Genomic DNA, 21540 nt, shown 5'->3' with positions numbered 1-21540 from the left:
AGTATTTTGTATTTTTTGTTCTTTGAAAAAGTGAATAATGGTGTTTAGAAACATTAGCAGCAGTAGTAGTAGAAATAGTAGTGGTAGTCAATAAATAAATCAAATCATTTCATAAGAATGCGATAAGCTCAATTATGAAAAGATTCAATAATTTAAAAGTAAGAGAAATAATTAGGGAATCCTGAAAGAACAAAGCGAGAGAGAGAGAGAGATATTTAAACAATGAGATGAAATACTGTCCAAGTGTTTCAAGCACTGACTTCTTACATAGAGATCATGATATTTAGTTCATCTGGAGTTCATTCTCATGATGGGAGGAAAAAGTATATATTAAATATGACATCAAAATATTATTTGATCAGATTGAATGAAAATAAAAAAAACAAAACAAAAAACTGTGATGTAGGATACAGCTGAGGTATTATTTTGATAATGCAGCAATTACTTATCATAACAAGGGAAATTAAAAGATGAAAATGATGATGATGATGATGATGATGATGATGATGATGATGATGATGATGATGATGATGACAATGATGATGACACAGTTAGTGCATTACTACCGATTTAATAATAGTGTTAGAGAACACTACTGAGAATGATATTGCAAATTACAAGGCAATGCGATGGTATGAACAAGGATGTCATTTGGGAAGAAGTGATGTATGAGGTGACACAGATGCAAGTGTTGTTGTTCACAGTCTCGGTGAAAAGAAGAAAGCAATGAAGTGGGACAGAAAGACCAGCTTTGGAGATTAGGCTTCAAGTGTGATTAGTAAGGCAGTTATAGAGATGAAAGCAGGGAAAGCTACAAGTGGCACATCAAAGATTGTTAGAGACATCGAAGGCATTACACTATGTATGCAGCTAGCAAAGTGAAACGGTGGATTCAGAGGAAATTAGAAATTGTCTGAGTCAGCAGATATTGAGAATAAGTGTTTATAAAGTAGAATAAATTATTTTAGTGGGGGTGCATGGCTTAATGGTTAAGGTGTTGGGCTTTTGATCATAAAATTCATCATCATCATCATCATCATCGTTTAATATCCACTTTCCATGCTAGCATGAGTTGGACGATTTGACCGAGGACTGGTGAACCGGATGGCTGCACCAGGCTCCAATCTGATCTGGCAGAGTTTCTACAGCTGGATGCCCTTCCTAATGCCAACCACTCTGAGAGTGTAGTGGGTGCTTTTACATGCTACCGGCACGAAGGCCAGTCATGCGGAACTGACAATGGCCACGCTCAAAATGGTGTTTTTTACATGCCACCTGCACAGGAGCCTGTCCAGCAGCACTGGCAACGACCTCACTCGAATGATTTTCTAACGTGCCACCGACACAAGTGCCAGTAAGGCGATGCTGGTAACGATTGTGGTTTCGATTTCTGGACTGGGTAGCACATTGTGTTCTTGAGCAAAACACTTCATTTTATATTTCTCCAGTCCATTCAGATGACAAAAGTGAGTGTTCCTACAGTTCCCAGAGGGAAACAGATACACTACAGAATTCAGGAAACCAACCGTATGAGTCTATATGACCTGAGAAGGAGCTTTATTCTAAAAACTTAGCCTCTCCTAATAAATTATTTTGCTTTGAGGAAGGAGTGGAGCCATATGATATGCTTGAGAAAACCTGTTGAGTCAAGTAGAACCAATATTGTAGCTGTGGCCAGTGCCCCATGACTGGCTTCTGTACCGGTGGCATGTAAAAAGCACCATCCGAACATGGTCGATGCCAGATCTGCTTGACTGGCTCCTGTGCTGGTGGCATGTAAAAAGCACCCACTACACTCTTGGAGTGGTTGGCGTTAGGAAGGGCATCCAGCTGTAGAAACTTTGCCAGATCAGATTGGAGCCTGGTGCAGCCTCCAGCCTTGCCAGCCTCCAGCCTTGCCAGCCTCCAGCCTTGCCAGTCTCCAGTCAAACCGTCCAACCCATGCCAGCCTGGAAAACGGACATTAAACGATGATGATGATGATGATGATGATGATAGAAGCATTTTTTAAACATGGAATAGTTATGAGGATCCATCAGTAAAACAGAAATGAAAGGGGTCCATAGGCAAAAGACTGAAAACCACTAGTCTGCTAGGCACTGAAAACATGAAGATGAATGGTTTTTGTGCATGGGGTGGGGGTGGGGGGTAATTGTCCTGGTCAGCACTGGCAGTAAGTATTAAAATAAGTGTTTGGAAATAACCAAATTACATCTAAAAAAAAGATCTTCTTAGCAAAGGCCTTTCTCTCTATCTTGGTCCAAAGAAGCAAATTGTTTGAAGCATGTATAACAAGTGTAATGCTGTATAGCAGTAAACCATGGACATTGAATGTAAAATGTTTAAGAACGCTGCCGGCTAAATTGTAATCACATGAAAATTAATTTACAAAATTTTGTTCAGCACCAGTAAAAATTCTTGGAAGTTGGAGTAATTTTGAATGAAAGAACAGGTGGTGTTTGCAGCATAATTTATGGTTTGTTTCTAAAGGTGCCACAGCCACAGCCCCAAGTGAGTTTAATCACAGACACAATTGACATGATAGGTAAACAACTTATGGAGTTGCTTCAATTAATTTATTAAATGATTTTATCGAGACATTTAATTATTTATACATTTTCCAACATTCTCAATAGCAAATGTGATGCTTGCTTCAGGCTAAATTGCTCATAAATTTATTCAGAAGGAGCAAGGAGGTAGTTTTAAGAATAATCCTTGTTTATATTAAAAGAAATTGAAGCATAAAATTTTAGCATCATAAAACACTTGACTATTTAAGGAGTTTTAATGACAAAGAAATAAAAATAAAGTGAAAAGTTTTAAATGAAAGATTTTATATAACTGGTTTTTGTTGATGTAAACTAGTTCTGTTTGAATTAAGTGGTTTATTTTCATTTTGTTTCTATTTAAAGGAACACAATAGGTAGAAAATAATAGCCAGAGCAAACACAGGCTCATGACAATAATACCTAAGATAATTTGATCCAAACTAAACCAGATATAATTAGTTTTTATTAATCTTTTCAACATTGTACGTGCTGTGCATATGTGCACATGTGTGCACACGTGCATGTGTGTGTGTGTGTGTGTGTGTGCGCGCATGCACTATAAAATGAATGAATGATAAAAATTGTGATTAAACAGTTAACCCTTTTGATACCACCGACCTGAAACTAACCTTGGTTCTGATATAAAATAGCTTTTTAAAAGTGATCAAAATTAATACCTTTCATCAAGCTATTCACCAAATATTTATTTGATAAGAACAAAGTTATTTTAATAAATCTTTCATTATTTAAAACATTATTTGAACTGATTTAGTGGACACACAAGCAAAACAGACTTTATTCTCTCTAGGAAATGAGATAGACAAATGGCTGTGAATGTGAAATCTTTCCATGCTGAAGTATGTACTACCTGACAATAGTAAGTAGTTAGTGACTTCATATTTAGAGTTAGGTGGGCTCAGAAGCAAAAATTAATCTAGAAGACCAATATATAGAAGTTTAAAGATCTTGCAAGCATTTAACAAGAAGAAAATAGAGACATGGCATAGAGTACAACTGGCTCTTCCTATAGGACAAACTGCTGAGGGAGGGCTACAGACCAAGTTTGTGGATAGTACAAGGTTCCAGCCAGACTGAAAGGTATATCACATTAAAAAGTGCATCCAGCCACAGAAATCAAACCAAATCACATCAACAATGAAATGTAAGAGTAGCAGTCAATGAGGGCAGCAGATTCCAAAAGACAGTGACTCAGACTGTGACGACTCATCTATCTCATGCTGGTATAGAGAGAAGATGTACAAATGATGAAGTACAAAGAAAATATCACAGAAATAGATGCAACTTACCGTAACTTTGTCAATACCAAAATAAGGGTTTGCAGGAGCCTGTTCTAGGATTAAATAAATCCTTTCTTCATTATCAGCACACAATGATTTTAATTGCTCACTCCATTCAGGCAAGGTGCTGTCTTTGGGTGTGTCTTCTGGTACTGACTGGTGAATAGCCAATATTGGTGTTCCAGGTGGGGTGCAGGTTTTCAGTGACTGTGGCCATGTATCTTTTTTAACTCGATGTATAACTGTGTGATTTGCTGGGCCAGAAATCCAGTGACTATGGGGTAATTCAGGAATCTTATAAACTGGGGCCTTTTTTAGGTTAAACTGATCTTTACTAGACAAACTTTTTAATTGTGCTTCATTAACATTTTCCAAAATAGGGGAACGAATTATTGCTGGATTGGCCGATGATAGTGAAGATACAGATGCTGTAGTTATGGATTCTGAATTGCCTACGTTTTGGCCCTTATTAATAGCAGCAGTAGTGGAAGTTAGGGGAGGCTTTTTCATTCTACCTGTTGATTGCAGTACTGCAGCGCCAGGTAAGTGAGTACTACTAATTATTATTTCAGAATCAAAAGATGCAGTACTTTGGTCGTCGAACATACTGTGGTTTACCAATGATTTATTCTGGCTGGTTACATTACCATTATTCACAAATGTTCCTTGACAGAGGTAGACATATCCAACACTGAACATGAAGTACCCTAAAACGATAAATTAAAAGTTCAAATTATATATCTGTATATAATTTATGTAAAAAAGAAGGTTTAAGAGTTAATTATACATGATAACTGTTAAAATTTGAGAAAAATACCTTAATTTTTGTAGGAGTTTTTATACTTGAAAACAAATCAATGTTTAGATTATCTTAGCTCTTATGAACCACAAAATCTATAGCCATCACTAGCAAAGGAGTAAGACCTGAAAGCACATATCATGCTTTTAACAAATGTTTTTGATGTCTATGTAGTCATGAGCAGACATAGACAGCTTCTTAATCCAGTGGAATAATGACAATAGGAGAGAGAGAGAGAGAGAGAGAGAGAGAGAGAGAGAGAGAGAGAGAGAGAGAGAGAGAGAGAGAGAGAGAGTTGCACCAGCGCAGAGGTGCTACTCAGTTTTAGATACACAGACTGAAGCAATATGAAAAAATGCCTTGCTCAAGGAAACAATGCACATCTGCTACCTGTAGTAAACTATGTAGTAAAGATTATTTGCCAACCTAACATGGCAGTCCTGCTTTAGGACTAATGTTGCTGTAATTTAGCCCCAGGAGACATCATCTCCAGCTGGCTATACAACACGATCTGTGTCCTTATATTTTCGAACAAGGACTGCCAACAAATCTTTACTACAAAGTACTGTTGCTGAATATCTCATGAGATTTAAAGTAGTAATTTTCTAAAGGAAACTGTGTATGTGAAAGTGGTTGTAGTGTGTTGCTGAAGGAATCTCTGCTAATAAGTCTTTCTTTGGACGAGGTCAAAGATATTTGTATGTATGTATCAGCAGCACTAGCCCAGAACTCTATTACAAATCTTGTTTGTACTTTATAGAGTTCTTGTGTTTACTTGTACTCAGTAACTGGTTAGTGGTCAAATATTTTCTTACAAAAATTGTGTTAGAGATGGAATTTATTTCTTTAAAAAATCATATGATAATTATTTTGAAATTGGTGAATACCATATTTTTGAAATTATATCTTTAGGATGAACAACAGCAAAAATGGCTGAAATTTCACAGGTGATTCATAATATAATTGTTCCCTATATCTGTTTCAATAGATTAAAAGCATCATTTATATAATTATAAATTAGTGCTGTCATCCCATATTTTATTTGCAGGGAACTGCTGAATAGCACAACCTGTTAATGATGGAAGTATCATAAAAGGGACCTGTTTCTCATGCAGCATCTGCGTTTCTAGCCTCTGTAGTTGAAGAGGAGATAACTACTCTGACATGCATAAATCCAACAGTCTGGTTAGGGGGCGCTGTGAACTGACTTCGTGCATTTACCCTATTTGTCTAAAGTGAGAAATTATCTTTATGGCAAAATAGAGTGAATGACTTTCTAATGGGCTCAGATATTCCTCACACACGTTTGAAGTGGCAGCAAGTTTGTATTTATATACATCATTACTTAGCACTGTCATTCCATAATTATAAAATTAATACATATAGTTAATTTAAATATGATAGTTTATCTGTTTCATGAGGAGAAAAAAAATGGAGATTGGAAATCAGTTTTATTAAATTTAAATAAAAGAAACCTTATCTTAAGGAATTCTAGAATTTTTTTTCCACAAATCTGTTTGGGAAGTGTATGTAGATCTTCAACAGAACATCTATGTACACTCCAGCAAATTCCATTACATTCAACAAAGAACTCTAAATGAAAAGATTTGCACCCTTCAATAACTCATATTAGTCTGTAATATTGAGCAAACTAATTTTAATGACTGAAATTTATTGAACAAATTCTGAAAACTTAGTTGCAATTGATTGAGATATATTTAAATAATCAAGTAAAAATGTATTCAGCAATGGAGGAAATGTAAACAATTATTTTGTTTTATTCTCTACATATTTATAAACATTTAAAAAAATAATCAGCATTACATATTTTTTTTATTTTTTATGTTTATGTTTCTGAAAGGCTGATAAGATCTAAAGGAATAAGATGAAATAAAACAGTGGAGATAATTTGATCAATACAAATAATTTCCAATCAACCAATCAATGAAACTAAGTGAAAAATGAGTGATCCAGAGAGAGCCAATCATGCGCCTCCTTTGTTACATAATTAAATCAAATTTCAACAGTGGCTGGAAATGATATTATGACATTTCATATACATGAATATTAATTCAATCAAACATTTTCTGTTCGTAGTGATTATTATTACAATATATATATATATATATATATATCTAAGTAAAACTAAAAGAAAAGTTTAACTTAGTAGTAATATACAAAGGAAATCATTTTAATTTTAACAATGTATAAAGATACATTAGAAGATAAGACAAGATTAGGATGATGATGATAAAACTATAACATCCACAATAATTTTAATTTCTTTTCAATTCTTTAAAAATTTCAAATATTCATATCAATAATAAATACTTTTTTTTTTGTTCTGTGTTATTGAAACATAAATTTAATATGAACCACAATTCATATGTAAATTTAAACCAAGAATAAATTTTGTCATTTTTCAAAGGCTGGGCTGTTTCCAAATACATATGAAAAGGTATTATTGATTAAAAATGTAAAAAGAAAAGAAAAGAAAAAAAACCCCTCATCAATGCTTTAAGCAACATCAAAGATTTTTATTTTTCAGAAAACAGTGAGAAAATGTCTTTATTAAACTATCTACATACATACATCACATATATGTAGACAAAGGGCCATCACTTGTGGCAAAGTGCTGCTGGAGAGGATTTGACTACCCCATGTAAATATATCAGAAAACAGATATAAAATGGCAGTGTTCATGGAGATTATGTTGTTTAACTTCTACATTTGTGTCTCTCCTCACCATTATGTTTGTGTTACTAAAAACTGGTAGTAATTACTAATAGTAAAGACAGTAGAATGATATGATATTGAAGCAAAGCTGCATTACTGAACAATCGTCATCATAATTTAACATCTGTGTTCCATGCTGGCATGGGTTGGATGGTTTGACAGGATCCAGTGTATGGAAGAACTGCATCATGTTTGAGTGTCTGCCTTGGTGTAATTTCTAGAGCTGGATGCCTTTCCTAGTGCTAACCACTTTACAGAGTGTACTGAGTTCTCTTAACATGCCACCAGAGCTAGTGAGGTTACCATGCAGTTTGCAAGACTATGAATCCTGAGTGGAGGTGGGGACTTTATACAAGGAGAATAAAGAGTAGAGAGGGGTAAAGCAATTAAGACCACTAATTCATTCATTAAACTAACTGTAATAATGCACTGGATATTCAAATCAGCTAATTGCCTTTTGTGTGCCATCAGCACTGTCCATTACTATGATTTCACCCATTGTGATGAGTTTTGCCAAGCCCGGCAAACTGCCAAAGGTCTCGATCATTTGTCATCTTCTCTGTGAGACCCAGCATCTGAGGATCATGATCGACCACCTTGTCTCATGTCTTCCTGGGTCTACCTCTTCCACAGGTTCCCTCCACAGTTAGTGATTGACACTTCTTTACACAGTTGTCCTTGTCCATATGCATCACATGAGCATACCAGTGCAGTCTTGTTGAATCAAATGATGTAAGTTATGGAGAGGGTCATAGCCCAACTAATTAGGAAGAGAGTTAGTCATGTAATAGTCCAATGGATTGAGATCTGGGGAATTAGGAGGCCAAATATTAAGGGTTATGTGATCATGAAAATTTTCAGCCATCCATTCCTGTGTTACAAGAGCCATGTGTGATAGTGCAGAGTCTTACTGAAACACATATGGCCTTCCACTGCATACACTGTCTAATCAGGGCTTAACAATTGTCTTTGGGACCTCAATGTAGGTAGCAGAGTTAACTCTAATGCCTTGTGGAAAGAAGTAAGGAGGCATCACATGTCCTTCATTGCTGACAACCACTAAAACCATGCCAGTTGCAGGAAATTTTGTATCCATAACACTTGAAACTTCAGAAGGGTCTGCACATAACCATCTGTCATTTCTTTTGTTAACTTTTTAATCTTGGTCAAAGTTTTTCTCATTTGAGAAAAATCAAATCAAATCTTCTTCTGCTGGGTTTTTCTGTTTCTTTAAGAGCCTTTTAGATCTAATGTAGTGATTTTCTTTTGCTTTTTCTGACAAATTGACCTTTCCTCATCATGTAAGACTTATATCTAATGTCTTCGTGGACAACATTTCTGACTGTTCCTTCTGACACATGGAGATCTTTTGCAATTGACCTCATGGACTTTCTGAGATTGTAATCAATGGTCTGTTGAACTTGCTGGATAAATTTCAGTATTCTGATAATTTCAGAGCATTTAGAATGCTTTTTATGCTTTGATACTGATGATACGCTTCCATTTTCAGTTTCTAGCTCTTTACAAATTTTGTAGATGAAAGATCTGACACCTTTATAACCACAATAACAGCGTGCCTATTTATTCTTTTACTTATTTTAGTCATTAAACTGTGGCCATGCTAGGGCACTGCCTTGAAGAAGCTTTTTGCTGAATGAATCAACTCCAGTATTTAATTTTTAAGCCTAATACTTATTCTATTGGTTTCTGATGCTGAACATTTAAGTTATGAGGACAAGACACACCGATACCGGTTGTCAAGCAATGGTGGGGGACAAACACACACACACACACATGATGGGATTCTTTCAGTTTCTGTCAACGAAATCCACTCACAAGGCTTTGGTCAGCCTGAGGCTATAAAAGAAGACACTTGCCCAAGGTCACATGCAAAGGGAGTGAACCCAGAACCATATGGTTGGGAAGCAAATTTCTTACCACACAACCACACCTGTGCCTATTGGTCACAACTGAACTGCCTTTGGTCAAAAGTCTTATCAGTACTACCTGGGGTTAAACAAAAACAACCACCACACCACTGCCGCCACTTTATTTGTCTTAAAAGATGCAATTACTGTTATTCATAAAGCCATTAACCATTTTAATCACAACACAGTTTTTTAAGTTAATTTAGATTAATAATCATTCCAGTGGACTGCATAATTTTCTTCTTCTTGTCGGACATGTATTTCATTCATTTACTGATGTTCCAGGCACTTTATGAGGATTCATTCTTAATTATTAATTAAACTTTTGTAACCAATGATTGCAATATTTACAAAATTATTTGAAATTAATTCTAACCATACCCAAACTTTAAATAAACATTAATCCAGAAATAGAAATTTAACTAAACCTTCAAGTTAACTACAAACCATGAATATGGAGCAGCATTTCACAACCATTTTTCACTTGTGGTACACTGATATTCTTTACAAAATTTGGTGGCACACCTGAACTAAAAATATAACTAAAAGTATAGGGAAAAAAAATTATATTCAGTTTACACTGCGGCACACCTAGCATTGTCTCATGGCACACCAGTGTGCCACAGCATACTGGTTGCAGAGCACTGATATGGAGTAGGGCTTTTTTATATAGACTAAATACTTTTATCATTTAATGCACAAGACAGACAGACAGGTGCACATGTGCACACACACACACACACACACACACACACACACACACACACACACACACACACACACACACACACACACACACACACACACACACAGAAAGACCTTTTAATAAAATGTAATAAAACCTGATACATAGGTGCAGGCGTGGCTGTGTGGTAAGAAGTTTGCTTCCCAACCACATGGTTCTGGGTTCAGTTTCACTGCATGGCACCTTGGCCAAATGTCTTTTACCATAGCCTCAGACCGATCAAAACTTTGTGAATGTATTTGCTAGACTGAAACTAAAAGAAGCCCGTTGTACATATGTATGTGTGTGTGTGTGTGTTTGTCTCCCACCATTGCTTGACAACTGGTGTTGGTGTGTTTACATCCCTGTAAACTAGTGGTTTAGCAAAAAAGACTGATAGAACAAGTACCAGGCTTAAAAAATATTGGGGTTGATTCCTTCGACTAAAATTCTTCAAGCATGGCAGCAGTCTAATGACTGAAACAAGCAAACAAATAAAAGAATAAAAAAAAAACATTCTGAGAAGTTAAATTGTTTTATATTTTTTAAAATGTCATTGTGACAACAGTATCAGAGCTTGGGAAGTAACAAAGATAAACATAGCATAGATTATGCAATGAATGAATTAAAAGTTTGTTAATTAATCAGCTTAGAAAATCATCAGATTTGAGATATAAAATTAAGAAGCTTGCTGAAAGATATTTAAGTGAAAACCAGAATAGCACAACAGCATTAGAAATGGCCTCAGGTGTCATAACAGTCTTCATAATTTACAGGGGCTATGGCTGAAAATAATGGCCTGTTAGATTTATAGAAGGATGAAACTTTCTATATGTTCTTTGCTTTGTTTCTTCTCATACAGAGCAACTTTTACGAAACTGCCACTTACTGACCCCCCCCCCCCCACTCTCTCCCTCAATATCTCAAAGACAATGAAAATTGTAAACCCCACCTCCTTCATCTCAGTATCTTTCTTAGTCCAGTTAGCACCATTACAGACTGCCGTAAAATCAGTTTCAGCAGAGACCTGCTTTCATAGGTAACACATTAGTGTTTCTCAGTGCTGAGTATGTTGGTGAAAGCTACACTGTTGTCCTTGGCATATATACTTCAATTGTAACTGTTATAATAACCTTTTGATGGAAGTTCTCTACCTGCATTGTATTTATTTTTCATATATTCCAATCTGCCGGAACATATAAAGAATATGTATGCCACCATTTTGATTCTCACTGTTCACTGGCATTATCATCATCATTTGAAGTCCATGTTCCATGCTGACATGGGTTGGACAGTTTGATGGGATACGATGGGTTCAAGGACTACATTATACTCCAATGTCTATTTTAGCAAGGTTTAACTAAAACTAACCACTTTACAACATGGACTGGGTACATTTTTAGTGTCTCCTGCATTATTGAGGTCACCATGCATTTCGCTGGATTATGAACTCTAAGGGATGTTGGGAGGGGACAGCTTCATGCTAGGGGATGAGGGAATTATTATGAGAAGAGGGTGACAGAGCAGGTTCTTGTAGAGGGATCTGCATGGCTACTTACATCTAGTAGAGGAAAGGGGAGAGAAAAAGAGAAAAGGATCAATTGGTGTTGCAAGGCATAGAATAATTGAAATGAGGCACCAAGGTGGCTCCACGAGGCACAAGCTGAGTAGAAATACAGTTTGCAAGATTGTATGGAAAAGAGAATGAGGGGATAGGGAAGTAGACTGTCAAAATGGGTACAGTTGAAGAGTGATAACCAAAGAGTGATGATAGGCCCTTGTGCATTGATTTGCCCAGGGGTCTAGAATGCTGCTAAGACGGCCTTGACTTACTCAATTTTTACTTTCATCTTTTAGTCAGGAGAGAAGACTGAACTGTCAAACCTTGTAGATAGGCCATGTATGAATTTGAACTCAGAATGTAAAGAGCTGGAAAAAATACTGCAAAGCATTCAAGCTAATATTGTTACAGTTCAACCAATCCGGCACCCTGGATGGGTGATAAATTAAGTCAAACGCCCACACAGAAAAAAAACAAAAACAACTCCAAACCATTTATTCTTAAACATCAATTATTAACCCTTTCGTTACTGTATTTATTTTGAGATGCTCTGTGTTTCTTTCTGCCAGATCAGACTGGGGCCTGGTGCAGCCTCCTGGCTTCCCAGACCCCAGTCGAACCGTCCAACCCATGCCAGCATGGAAAACAGATGTTAAACGATGATGATGATGATGATGATGAACTGAGTTATCATTCAGCTAGTGTTAGGAACATAAATTGTGACTAAGGTTTGATGGAAGATTTTAATTCAAAACTTATGAAAACAAAACATTTGTACTACAGAGCCAGAGCTGGTTTCAGGCGGGTTGGTATCAAAAGGGTTAAATTAATCATTTGTTAACCCTTTTGTCACCATATTTCTGTTGAGATGTTCTGCTGGCGTCATGTAAAAAACTTGTACATTATTTACATTTACTAGTACATTATTTACATTTGACAGATATTTGTCCTCATCTTGTTTGTTGTTAACACAACATTTTGACTGATATACTCTCCAGCCTTCATCAGGTGTCTTGGAGAAATTTTGAACCTGGGTTCTCATTCCTAAGGTATTTTTCAATGTTGTTGTTGTTATTATTATTATTATTATTATTATTATTATTATTCAGGTCACTGCCTGGAATTGAAAGATACCTTAGGAATGAAAAACCAAGTTCAAAATTTCCTCAAGACACCTGATGAAGGCTGGAGGGTATATCAGTTGAAACGTTGTGTTAACAACAAACAAGATGAGGACAAATATCTGTCAAATGTAAATAATGTAAAAAAAATGTACATAATTCTTCATCTCTTAAGTATAGAACTGCATCCCTGCTGGTGCCATATGCAAAGCACTCAGTTTGCTCTGTAAAGAGGGGGGGGGGGGGGTGGTTGTTAGGAAGGGCACCTAACTGTAGAAACCTTGCCAAAACAGACAGTGGGAGCCTGAGGCAGCTCTCCAGTTTGCCAGCTCTTTGTCAAACCATCCAACTCATGGCAGCATGTATAACGGATGTCAAATAATGATGATGATGATGATGACTGCATACCCTAGCATACGCATACACACACCCACACAAGTGTGTGTGTGTGTGTGTGTGTGTGTGTGTGTGTGTAAATACATTCATATTTTCATGACTGAAAAACAAAATTATGTGTATCACTTCCTTCTCTCAAGAGAAGAGACATACATAATTAAAAGTCATTACATGTTTTGAATCGTCAATGAGGATAGAAAATATTCTTAAAAAAGATGATTTTTTAAACTCTATACTCAAATATAATTTCATACTGAGAGAAACTAATCTCAGAAATAAAAATATTCTTTCAAATAAGAATGGAAACATTCAGTATTCACAGACATACCAAGAAGTTAGTTATTAGAAATGGACTTTTTTCAATTTCATTCAAATGATAAGCTTTTGAAAGCTAATCTTCTTTGATAATAATGAACGATACTGGAGTATACATGATTTAAATAGATCAAGAAAAAGAAAAAAGAGTTTAAAATGTCTACTAGACTCAATAGTGAAATCAATTAATTTCCCAGAAGATACAGCAGAGACAGTTTTGTGAAATTAAGTAGTAATTTTGTTTGCCTTTGGTCAAATGAAGTTTCCCGAGACAGAATGCACACATACACACACACTCACATCATGAAATATTTAATTCTTATGATTTGAAATTTGCATAAATTTTAAATTTGAAAACTGAAAAAACTGATGAAAAATTTAACAAAACCAATTAGAAAATGCAGCTTAAAAGATTACCAGAGATATATCTTGTACTTGTTTCAGACACTGGACTACAGCCATGCTAGGGCACTGTCCAGAAGGTTTTAGTCACAAATTAACCCTGTTCTATCAGTCACTTTTGCCAAACTGCTAGGTTATGAGGACTTAAGTAGTGGGCAGGGGAAACACAAAAGCACATACATATTTGTCAGGCTTCCACAGTTTCTATCAACCAAATTCCACTTACAAGTAAGTGGAATTTGGTCCGCATGGCAAGCAGACGTTAAATGATGACGATGATGATGATGATACAAGCACACCTTAAATCAGTGGTTTTCAACCATTTTGACCCCTTTAGTTCCTATTTTACTTGGATGGACCCTCACAGCTATTCGATGTTTAAAAACCCCCTAGTAAAATTTTTAATTATATGTCATTAGAAATCTGTTGAGAAAATTGTTAAAATATTGTATGTATTGTAGACATATAATCAATTTATTGCACATAAACTTTAACAACCAAATCTTATATGGACCTCTAAGGATCATATGGTTCCTGGTTGACAACCGTTACCTTAAATAAACATCTTCCTTTTTTGAAAAACTAATTTAAATGTATGATATTCACTGGTTTTGTCAGTAACTAATTTGAAATTAAAGTTGCATGAATATTGAGAAAACAAAACTATCTGAAATAGTTTTGAGTTTTTATCGCACAGACAGACAGAAAACAATAAATAAATATAAAACTTGTTAGAATAGCTTTGAGAATTCATAGAATTATGTTATGGACATATTCAACCAATTAAACACTTCTTTTTTTTTTTAAATCAATGAAAATCAACAGCATAAAATTTATCACATGTTGAAAATATATTGAAAATATATTGAATTATAATTCAAAACATAAAGATATGGTTGATTATATTTTCTAAAAGTGATTTTTGTTCTCAAAAGACATTTTGTTCATTGCCAATTCAAAATGATACAACCCTTAATAATTGGGGAGAAATGGAAAATGAACAAGCAAATTTATATCACATTTTAATAAATAAAAAAACTATAACACACACACACACACACTCATACACACGTAATTAATTACAAGAACACTCAATGAAGAAGATGATGGAAGTGTAAATACCATCACAAAAAAAGAAACAACAAAAAAAGCAGAGGAAAATATTTGAAAGACAAGTTTCTATTGAAAGTTATTTAAAGATTTCACACTTAAATAAATGATGTAATTATTTATGAAGACAACACAAAAGATGACACTAGTAAATAATTAGGCTGATTACCACTATAAACTCTGGTTGCCACAATTCTCTTGTACGGAGTTATGTAAGCTCAACTATGTTCAAGTGACTATATTATTTTGAAAATATGCAACTGGCACAGAAATGGGTCTCGGTTTACAAACACACATTGCCATATCTGATGGCATATCCGCCATTTTTCCTGCCAAAATGTCCCCCCCCCTAAAAAAAAGAACCATCACCCTGGGACCTATATGTGAAGTTAGGCCTCCTAAAAGCTTCAATGTATTAAAAGTTTTGTGAATATGTACTGTTGAAATTGGGCTGATTGCAAAGTGAGCTTCTAAACCACACAGCTGTATATTTATGATATATTTATTATCATTAAAAACAATAAAATAATGATGAAAATAGACATTTTTATGTTAACCCTTTCGTTACCAACCTGACTGAAACCAGCTTTGGCTCTGCAGTACAAATGTTCCTAACACTAGCTGAATGATAGCTAAGTGATTTTACTAAATTCTTTGTTATATTTAAAATTAATTGAAAGAAACACAAAACATCTCAACAGAAATATAGTAACAAAAGGGTTAACAAATGATTAATTTAACCCTTTTGATACCAACCTGGCTGAAACTGTCTGAGGTTCAATAGTGCAAATGTCTTGTTTTCAAAAGTTCTTAATTAAAATCTTCCACCAAACCTTAGTCACAATTTATGCTCCTAACATTAGCTGAATGATAACTAAGTTATTTTACTAAATCCTTTGTTATATTTAACGTAATTGAAAGAAACATGGAGCATCTCCAAATAAATACAGTAATGAAAGGGTTGAAGTGTATTTACAAAGTGAATTTGAGAAGTCACTACCAAAACATCACAGAAAACTTTAGTTTATGATGATTGACAAATTTTATGATAAGAAAAGGAAAAATACGGGGAGAAAAAAACTAACCCCTGCAAAACTAGCGATAGTTAAAATAATAAAAAAAAGCAGCTAATAAAATTGATAAAATAACATTTCAGAAATTTTACAAAATTTTATGAAATGCTGTCAAGTAAAACTTATTCCTCTTCTTAGCAAGGAAATTAAACTGAAATAAAATATGATTTCAAACCTCTGACTTGTTGCCAAATCACAGAGAAACTGTTAACTAGAATTAATGCTGTACTTTAGAGATTAACAACTAAACAGCAGAACTACTATTACCAAGTGAAGATAAGTGCAGTTTATCCAATTTAGGAAACATCAGAATCATCATCATCGTCGTTGTTTAATGTCTACTTTCCATGCTGGCATGGGTTGAACGGTAAGATGAGTGGCTGCACCAGGCTCCCATCTGATTTGGCAAGGTTTCTACAGCTGGATGCCCTTCCTAACACCAACTACTCCGAGAGTGTAATGGGTGCTTTTATGTGCCACCAGCATAGGTGCCATTCAGGCGGCACTGGCAACATATACATACGTATGCATTTATACATATGCACATACATATATGTACATATCTTTTATCTTTTACTAGTTTCAGTCATTTGACTGCGGCCATGCTGTGGTACCACCTCGAAGGATTTTAGTTGAATAAATTGACCCCAGGACTTTTTCTTTTAAAACCTAGTACTTATTCTATGAGTCACTTTGCTGAACTGCTAAGGTACAGGGACATAAACATACCAACACCGGTTGTCAAAGCAGTAGTGGAGGAGGGGGACAAACACACACACATGATGGGCTTCTTTCAGTTTCCATCTACCAAATCATATACACATATACATTAATACACACACACACAAGCATACAGACACATGTAAATATTAACAAAGACTAAGGCAGAAACATTAGCATGCCAGGTAAGATGCTTAGCGGTATTTCATCTGCCTTTACGTTCTGAGTTCAAATTCTGCCGAGGTCGACTTTGCCTTTCATCCTTTCGGGGTTGATAAATTAAGTAGTAGTTGCATACTGAGGTTGATCTAATTGACTGACCCTCTTCCCCAAAATTCTGGGCCTTGTTCCTAGGGTAGAAAAGATTTTACAAGGATAGGATTTAAATGTGAGCTACTATAAGTGTCATGTTCAGATGATATAATAATTGGGCTAGCTTGCATTGTGTCATGCTGTATACTATCCTACAGTCTTTTCCAGCAAACATTCATGCAAAAAAAAAAAATTCCCTTGTAGAACCTTTTACAAAATGAGTTGGGGAAATAACTGGAATTGGCTAATGGCATGAAATTGGATAAATATTTAAAACTCACACTGACTCTATGAACAGATATGTAGCAAACATCCTTCAGTGAGGGATATGGTAACTATGTTCTTTTCAAAAGGAAGGAAACATAACCACTACGCATATCAAGAAAACATTATTGCATCTGATGAGCAGCACTTAGCTAAAGATCTCAAAAAGGGCTCCAGTTATTGGGTTTCATCAAGAATCTATACTGGCGAAAGCAGATCTTCCACTTAGCTAGGAATCACATTCCGACGACTGTCTCCTCTTTTCAGAGCACGAAAACAAATAAATGTGACAATAATGGTTCATGATAATAATGATGATGATGGTGATAATTCTAATTTTGGCACAAGGCCAGCAATTGTGGGGGGAAGAGTTTAGTTTATTATGTCAACCCCAAAAGGATGAAAGGCAAAGTAGACCTGGTTGGGTTTTTTTTAAAACTCAGAATGGAAGAAATGCTCAAAAATAATGATAATTTCTCATTTAGCTACAAGATCCACAACTCCTGAGGGCTGGAGGTTAGTCAATGCTACTGACTGGTGCCCCAATTTTTTTTGTCATTGACCTTAATAGGATGAGAAACAAAATCAACCGCAGTGAGATATGAACTCACAACCTTCAGGCTTTTACTCAATACTGAATGACAATTTTTAGCTTGACAATCTAACGTTTCTATTAATCCACCTTAACTACTACTACTACTACTGTTGCTGCTGCCGCTGCCACTGTTGCCGCCACTGCTGCCGCCACCACCACCACCATCACCACCACCACTGCAAAGTCATATGTGTTTTCTAGAATCTGAGTAATATTTCCTTTCCTTAAACTAGGCAGCATGATGAAAAACAAAATAATAAATTAGATCAAATCACAAGTTAAAAGCAATTAATGGAGCCAACAACACCCATTTATTTCGTTTTCTCTCACCAAACTCACCAAAAAGTAAGAAAGTCACCTACTAAGTTGTCAATCTAATTCAATATCTCACTATTACAGAGCAATTGGTCTCTCTCTCTCTCTCTCTCTCTCTCTCTCTCTCTCTCTCTCTCTCTCTCTCTCTCTTTCCTTCTGCTTTAAAGGATTGACATTTTTTTCTCTTTGTTCATCAATTGTGTAAAGCATTTAATTACAAACAAATTGTATAAAGAACCCATTACTGTATCAAGAAGCCATTATTGCATTACAAACCCATTATTGTTTTATTTGGGAAGAGTCATTTAGTTTATAAACACACTCACCAGTTGCTACAGTGTCTATAATTTTGGTCTTTCCCCCACTAAACCATTTTCCACCAAACCAGTCCTATAACTTTCTTAACCATTTAGTCAGACGCTTGCATCCATCATTGCTTTGATATATTCTATGAGAATAATACAAACACTCTTAGTTTGTCATTCTTTTGGGTTGATGACATAAAGAACCAGTGGAATATGGAGGATGATGAAGACGCCACTGGGTTGGCAGGGAGGAAAATTACAGACAAAAACAACCAGTGAGGGTACTTGTAAGCTTCAATGATATTATTCTTCCAAAATATAACAATTTCGGTTTCAGATCAAAATTCTTGCAGAAGAACAAAAATATAAAAGAAAATTTGTAAAAGGTGCAGGTATGGCTGTGTGGTAAGAAGTTTGCTTCTCTTCAGAGTTCAGTCCCACTGTATGGCACCTTGGGCAAATGTTTTCTACTATAGCCTTGGGCCAACCAAAGATCTTGTGAATGGATTTGGTAGATGGAAACTGAAAGAAGCCTGTCATATATATATATATATATATATATATATATATATATATATGTATAAAGAGAGAAAAGGATAAAGAGAACAATGGCAAAGTTAGAAATATATTTTATGGATAAAGTCTTACAGCTGTTTCAGGGAAAATCCAATGTATCCCTTCATCGGAGACGGTAATAGTAGAGGAATGGATTATTACATCTATTCCTTTACTATTACCGTCTCCGATGAAGGGATACATTGGATTTTCCCTGAAACAGTTGTAAGACTTTATCCATAAAATATATTTCTAACTTTGCCATTGTTCTCTTTATCCTTTTCTCTCTTTATACATACACACGCTAATACACGACCTATGTTATAATCCCCACTCATGTTTATACAGCGAAAGGGGCAAAACTAGCCGGTATACAGCACTTACTTGGTATTACCTGTATCTTTGGGTTTGGTTGAATCCAATACCCTTCATAACCTTATATATATATATATATATGTGTGTGTGTGTGTGTGTGTGTGTGTGTGTGTGTGTGTTTGTGTGTGTGTTTGTCCCCCATCACTGCTTGACAACTGCTGTTCTTGTGCTTACATCCCTGTAACTTAGTGGTTCAGCAAAAGAGACTGATAGAATAAGTACCAGGCTTAAAAAAAAAAAATTCTGGGGTTGATTTATTTGACTAAAACTTCTTCAGGGTGGTGCCCCAGCATGACCGCAGTCTTCTATCTTTTATTATCAAGTAAAAGATAGAAGATAAAACACTAGAACATTACCAGTCTATAACAAATAATTCTCAAAGTAAACTTTTAACACTTTGGCTAATATTGGTTTCAAAGTTTGGCACAAGGCCAGCAATGTTGGGGGAGGGGGTAAGTTGATTACACTGACCCCGGTACTCAACTGGTACTTACTTTAGTGACCCTGAAAGGATGACATGTAAAGTCAACTTCAGTCGAATTTGAACACAGAAAGTAAAGACGGTCAAAATGCTGCTAAGAATTTTGCCCGGCATGCTAATGATTCTGCTGACCCACCGTCTTACACCACGGGCAATAATAATATTGAGAAATGTAGCATATATATATAATAATTATAATTTAACTTTTATCAAATTTCTTGGTGCTCATATAAAATGATGAAATGAATAATTATCAATAGAAAAATATCTATTACCTTGAAATAAAATTAAGTAAAACAAATTTCTCATTTGTAGAACTCCTCTCGTAACTACGCTGCCATTTACTCCTCCTCCTCTTACTCATGCACTCATCCTGCAGCACCTCTTCTTATTTTAACTCTCTCTCTATAACTCTTTTACTCTATATTCCCCTCTTTTACTCTCTATCCACTTTACCTAGGGAACTATGTTCCAAACTGAGAAGGGTAGAGGTGTGATATTCTGAGATGCACCATGGGGTTTATAGATAGGGAGTTATCTCCCTTGTCAGACGTTATTAGCAATGCATGACAGGAACCGTAGAAGGATGTAAATGGTGGTTTCCTGGAATGCATGGGGAGGAATCTCTGCCGTGAGGTTCCCCACACTACAGCAGAACTCAAACATTCATACACGATGTTCATTGTTGTCCCCCTTCATCAACGGACGATATTACCTGGATAGCAGTCTAATAAGTCATAAAACTTTGACGTGAATCTGCTCTTATCAGCTAAGAAGACATTCCACTTTATATGATGATGTAAAGTGTGACTGGAAAAATCACCTGACCCACCAATCAGTCTATTAACATTTGCATAATATATGGAAATTATGTCTGAGACAAGAAAACAAATATCTCTCCATCATCATTTTGCAGTTTGATCATTCCTCAGAAGACAAATCTGGTTTTCTCCACAATCAATGGCATAGAGTTTTCAGCTGCTATATAAAGCAATGAAAAATTAGATTATCACTGTAGTGGATAACTTAAGTCATGGATGACAAGACAGTAATATTTATTACTACATACGCACCATAATCAAGAGAGAGAGGGAGAGAGAGATGAATAGAAGAGCTGTTTTTATGAGGTCTCTCTGTAGACTGTCTTGATAATGAATGATGTGGATTTCACTCTCACACTTGGCAATTTTAACGGAGAAACCATTATGGTGAAGCCATTACGATAGCTTCTCCAGCATAGATGGAGGCTGTGAATAAGATATAAAGAATGAAAAGGGAACAAAGTTCCTGGAATTCTGTAATACAATAGACTTAACCATTTTCAACGTTAACTTCAAAAAATTGACCAGTCATCTGATTGCCTACCAATCAGGTGAACATGCAAACCATAGAGGCTTTATACTCATCAGAAAATGGGAAAGAAAACAAATGGTTGTAGATGCTAAGCTTGACAAAGTATGAATGAGGTGGGAAAAGTTCAGAGAGCTATTACTGCTACTGGTGGATTGTATGATGCTTGTGTACAAAATATTGTATGATAATGAATCATGAGCACTGAAATTGGAGAATGGGAAAAGATTTGAAAGAAATAAGGTTTGCATGTTCT

The 21540-nt window shown here is 35.5% G+C and overlaps 1 protein-coding gene across 5 annotated transcripts in view; it reads right to left on the bottom strand.

Moving 5' to 3' along the window:
* The window catches only part of LOC106884166 (protocadherin Fat 4), a 696074-nt gene that overhangs the window by 130775 nt on the left and 543759 nt on the right, over positions 1 to 21540 (bottom strand). For all 5 annotated transcript variants that reach the window (XM_014935404.3, XM_089364268.1, XM_089364281.1 and 2 more), the window contains one exon: positions 3857 to 4554. In XM_014935404.3, the coding sequence (XP_014790890.1) occupies positions 3857 to 4554 (698 nt within the window). The remainder of the gene's footprint in view (positions 1 to 3856; positions 4555 to 21540) is intronic.

The sequence above is a fragment of the Octopus bimaculoides genome, chromosome 1, assembly GCF_046866305.1.
Source record: "Octopus bimaculoides isolate indiv1 chromosome 1, ASM4686630v1, whole genome shotgun sequence".
Taxonomy (NCBI): Eukaryota; Metazoa; Mollusca; class Cephalopoda; order Octopoda; family Octopodidae; genus Octopus; species Octopus bimaculoides.
Note: the sequence above shows the minus strand (reverse complement) of the source record. Positions and strands in the feature narration are given on the sequence as shown.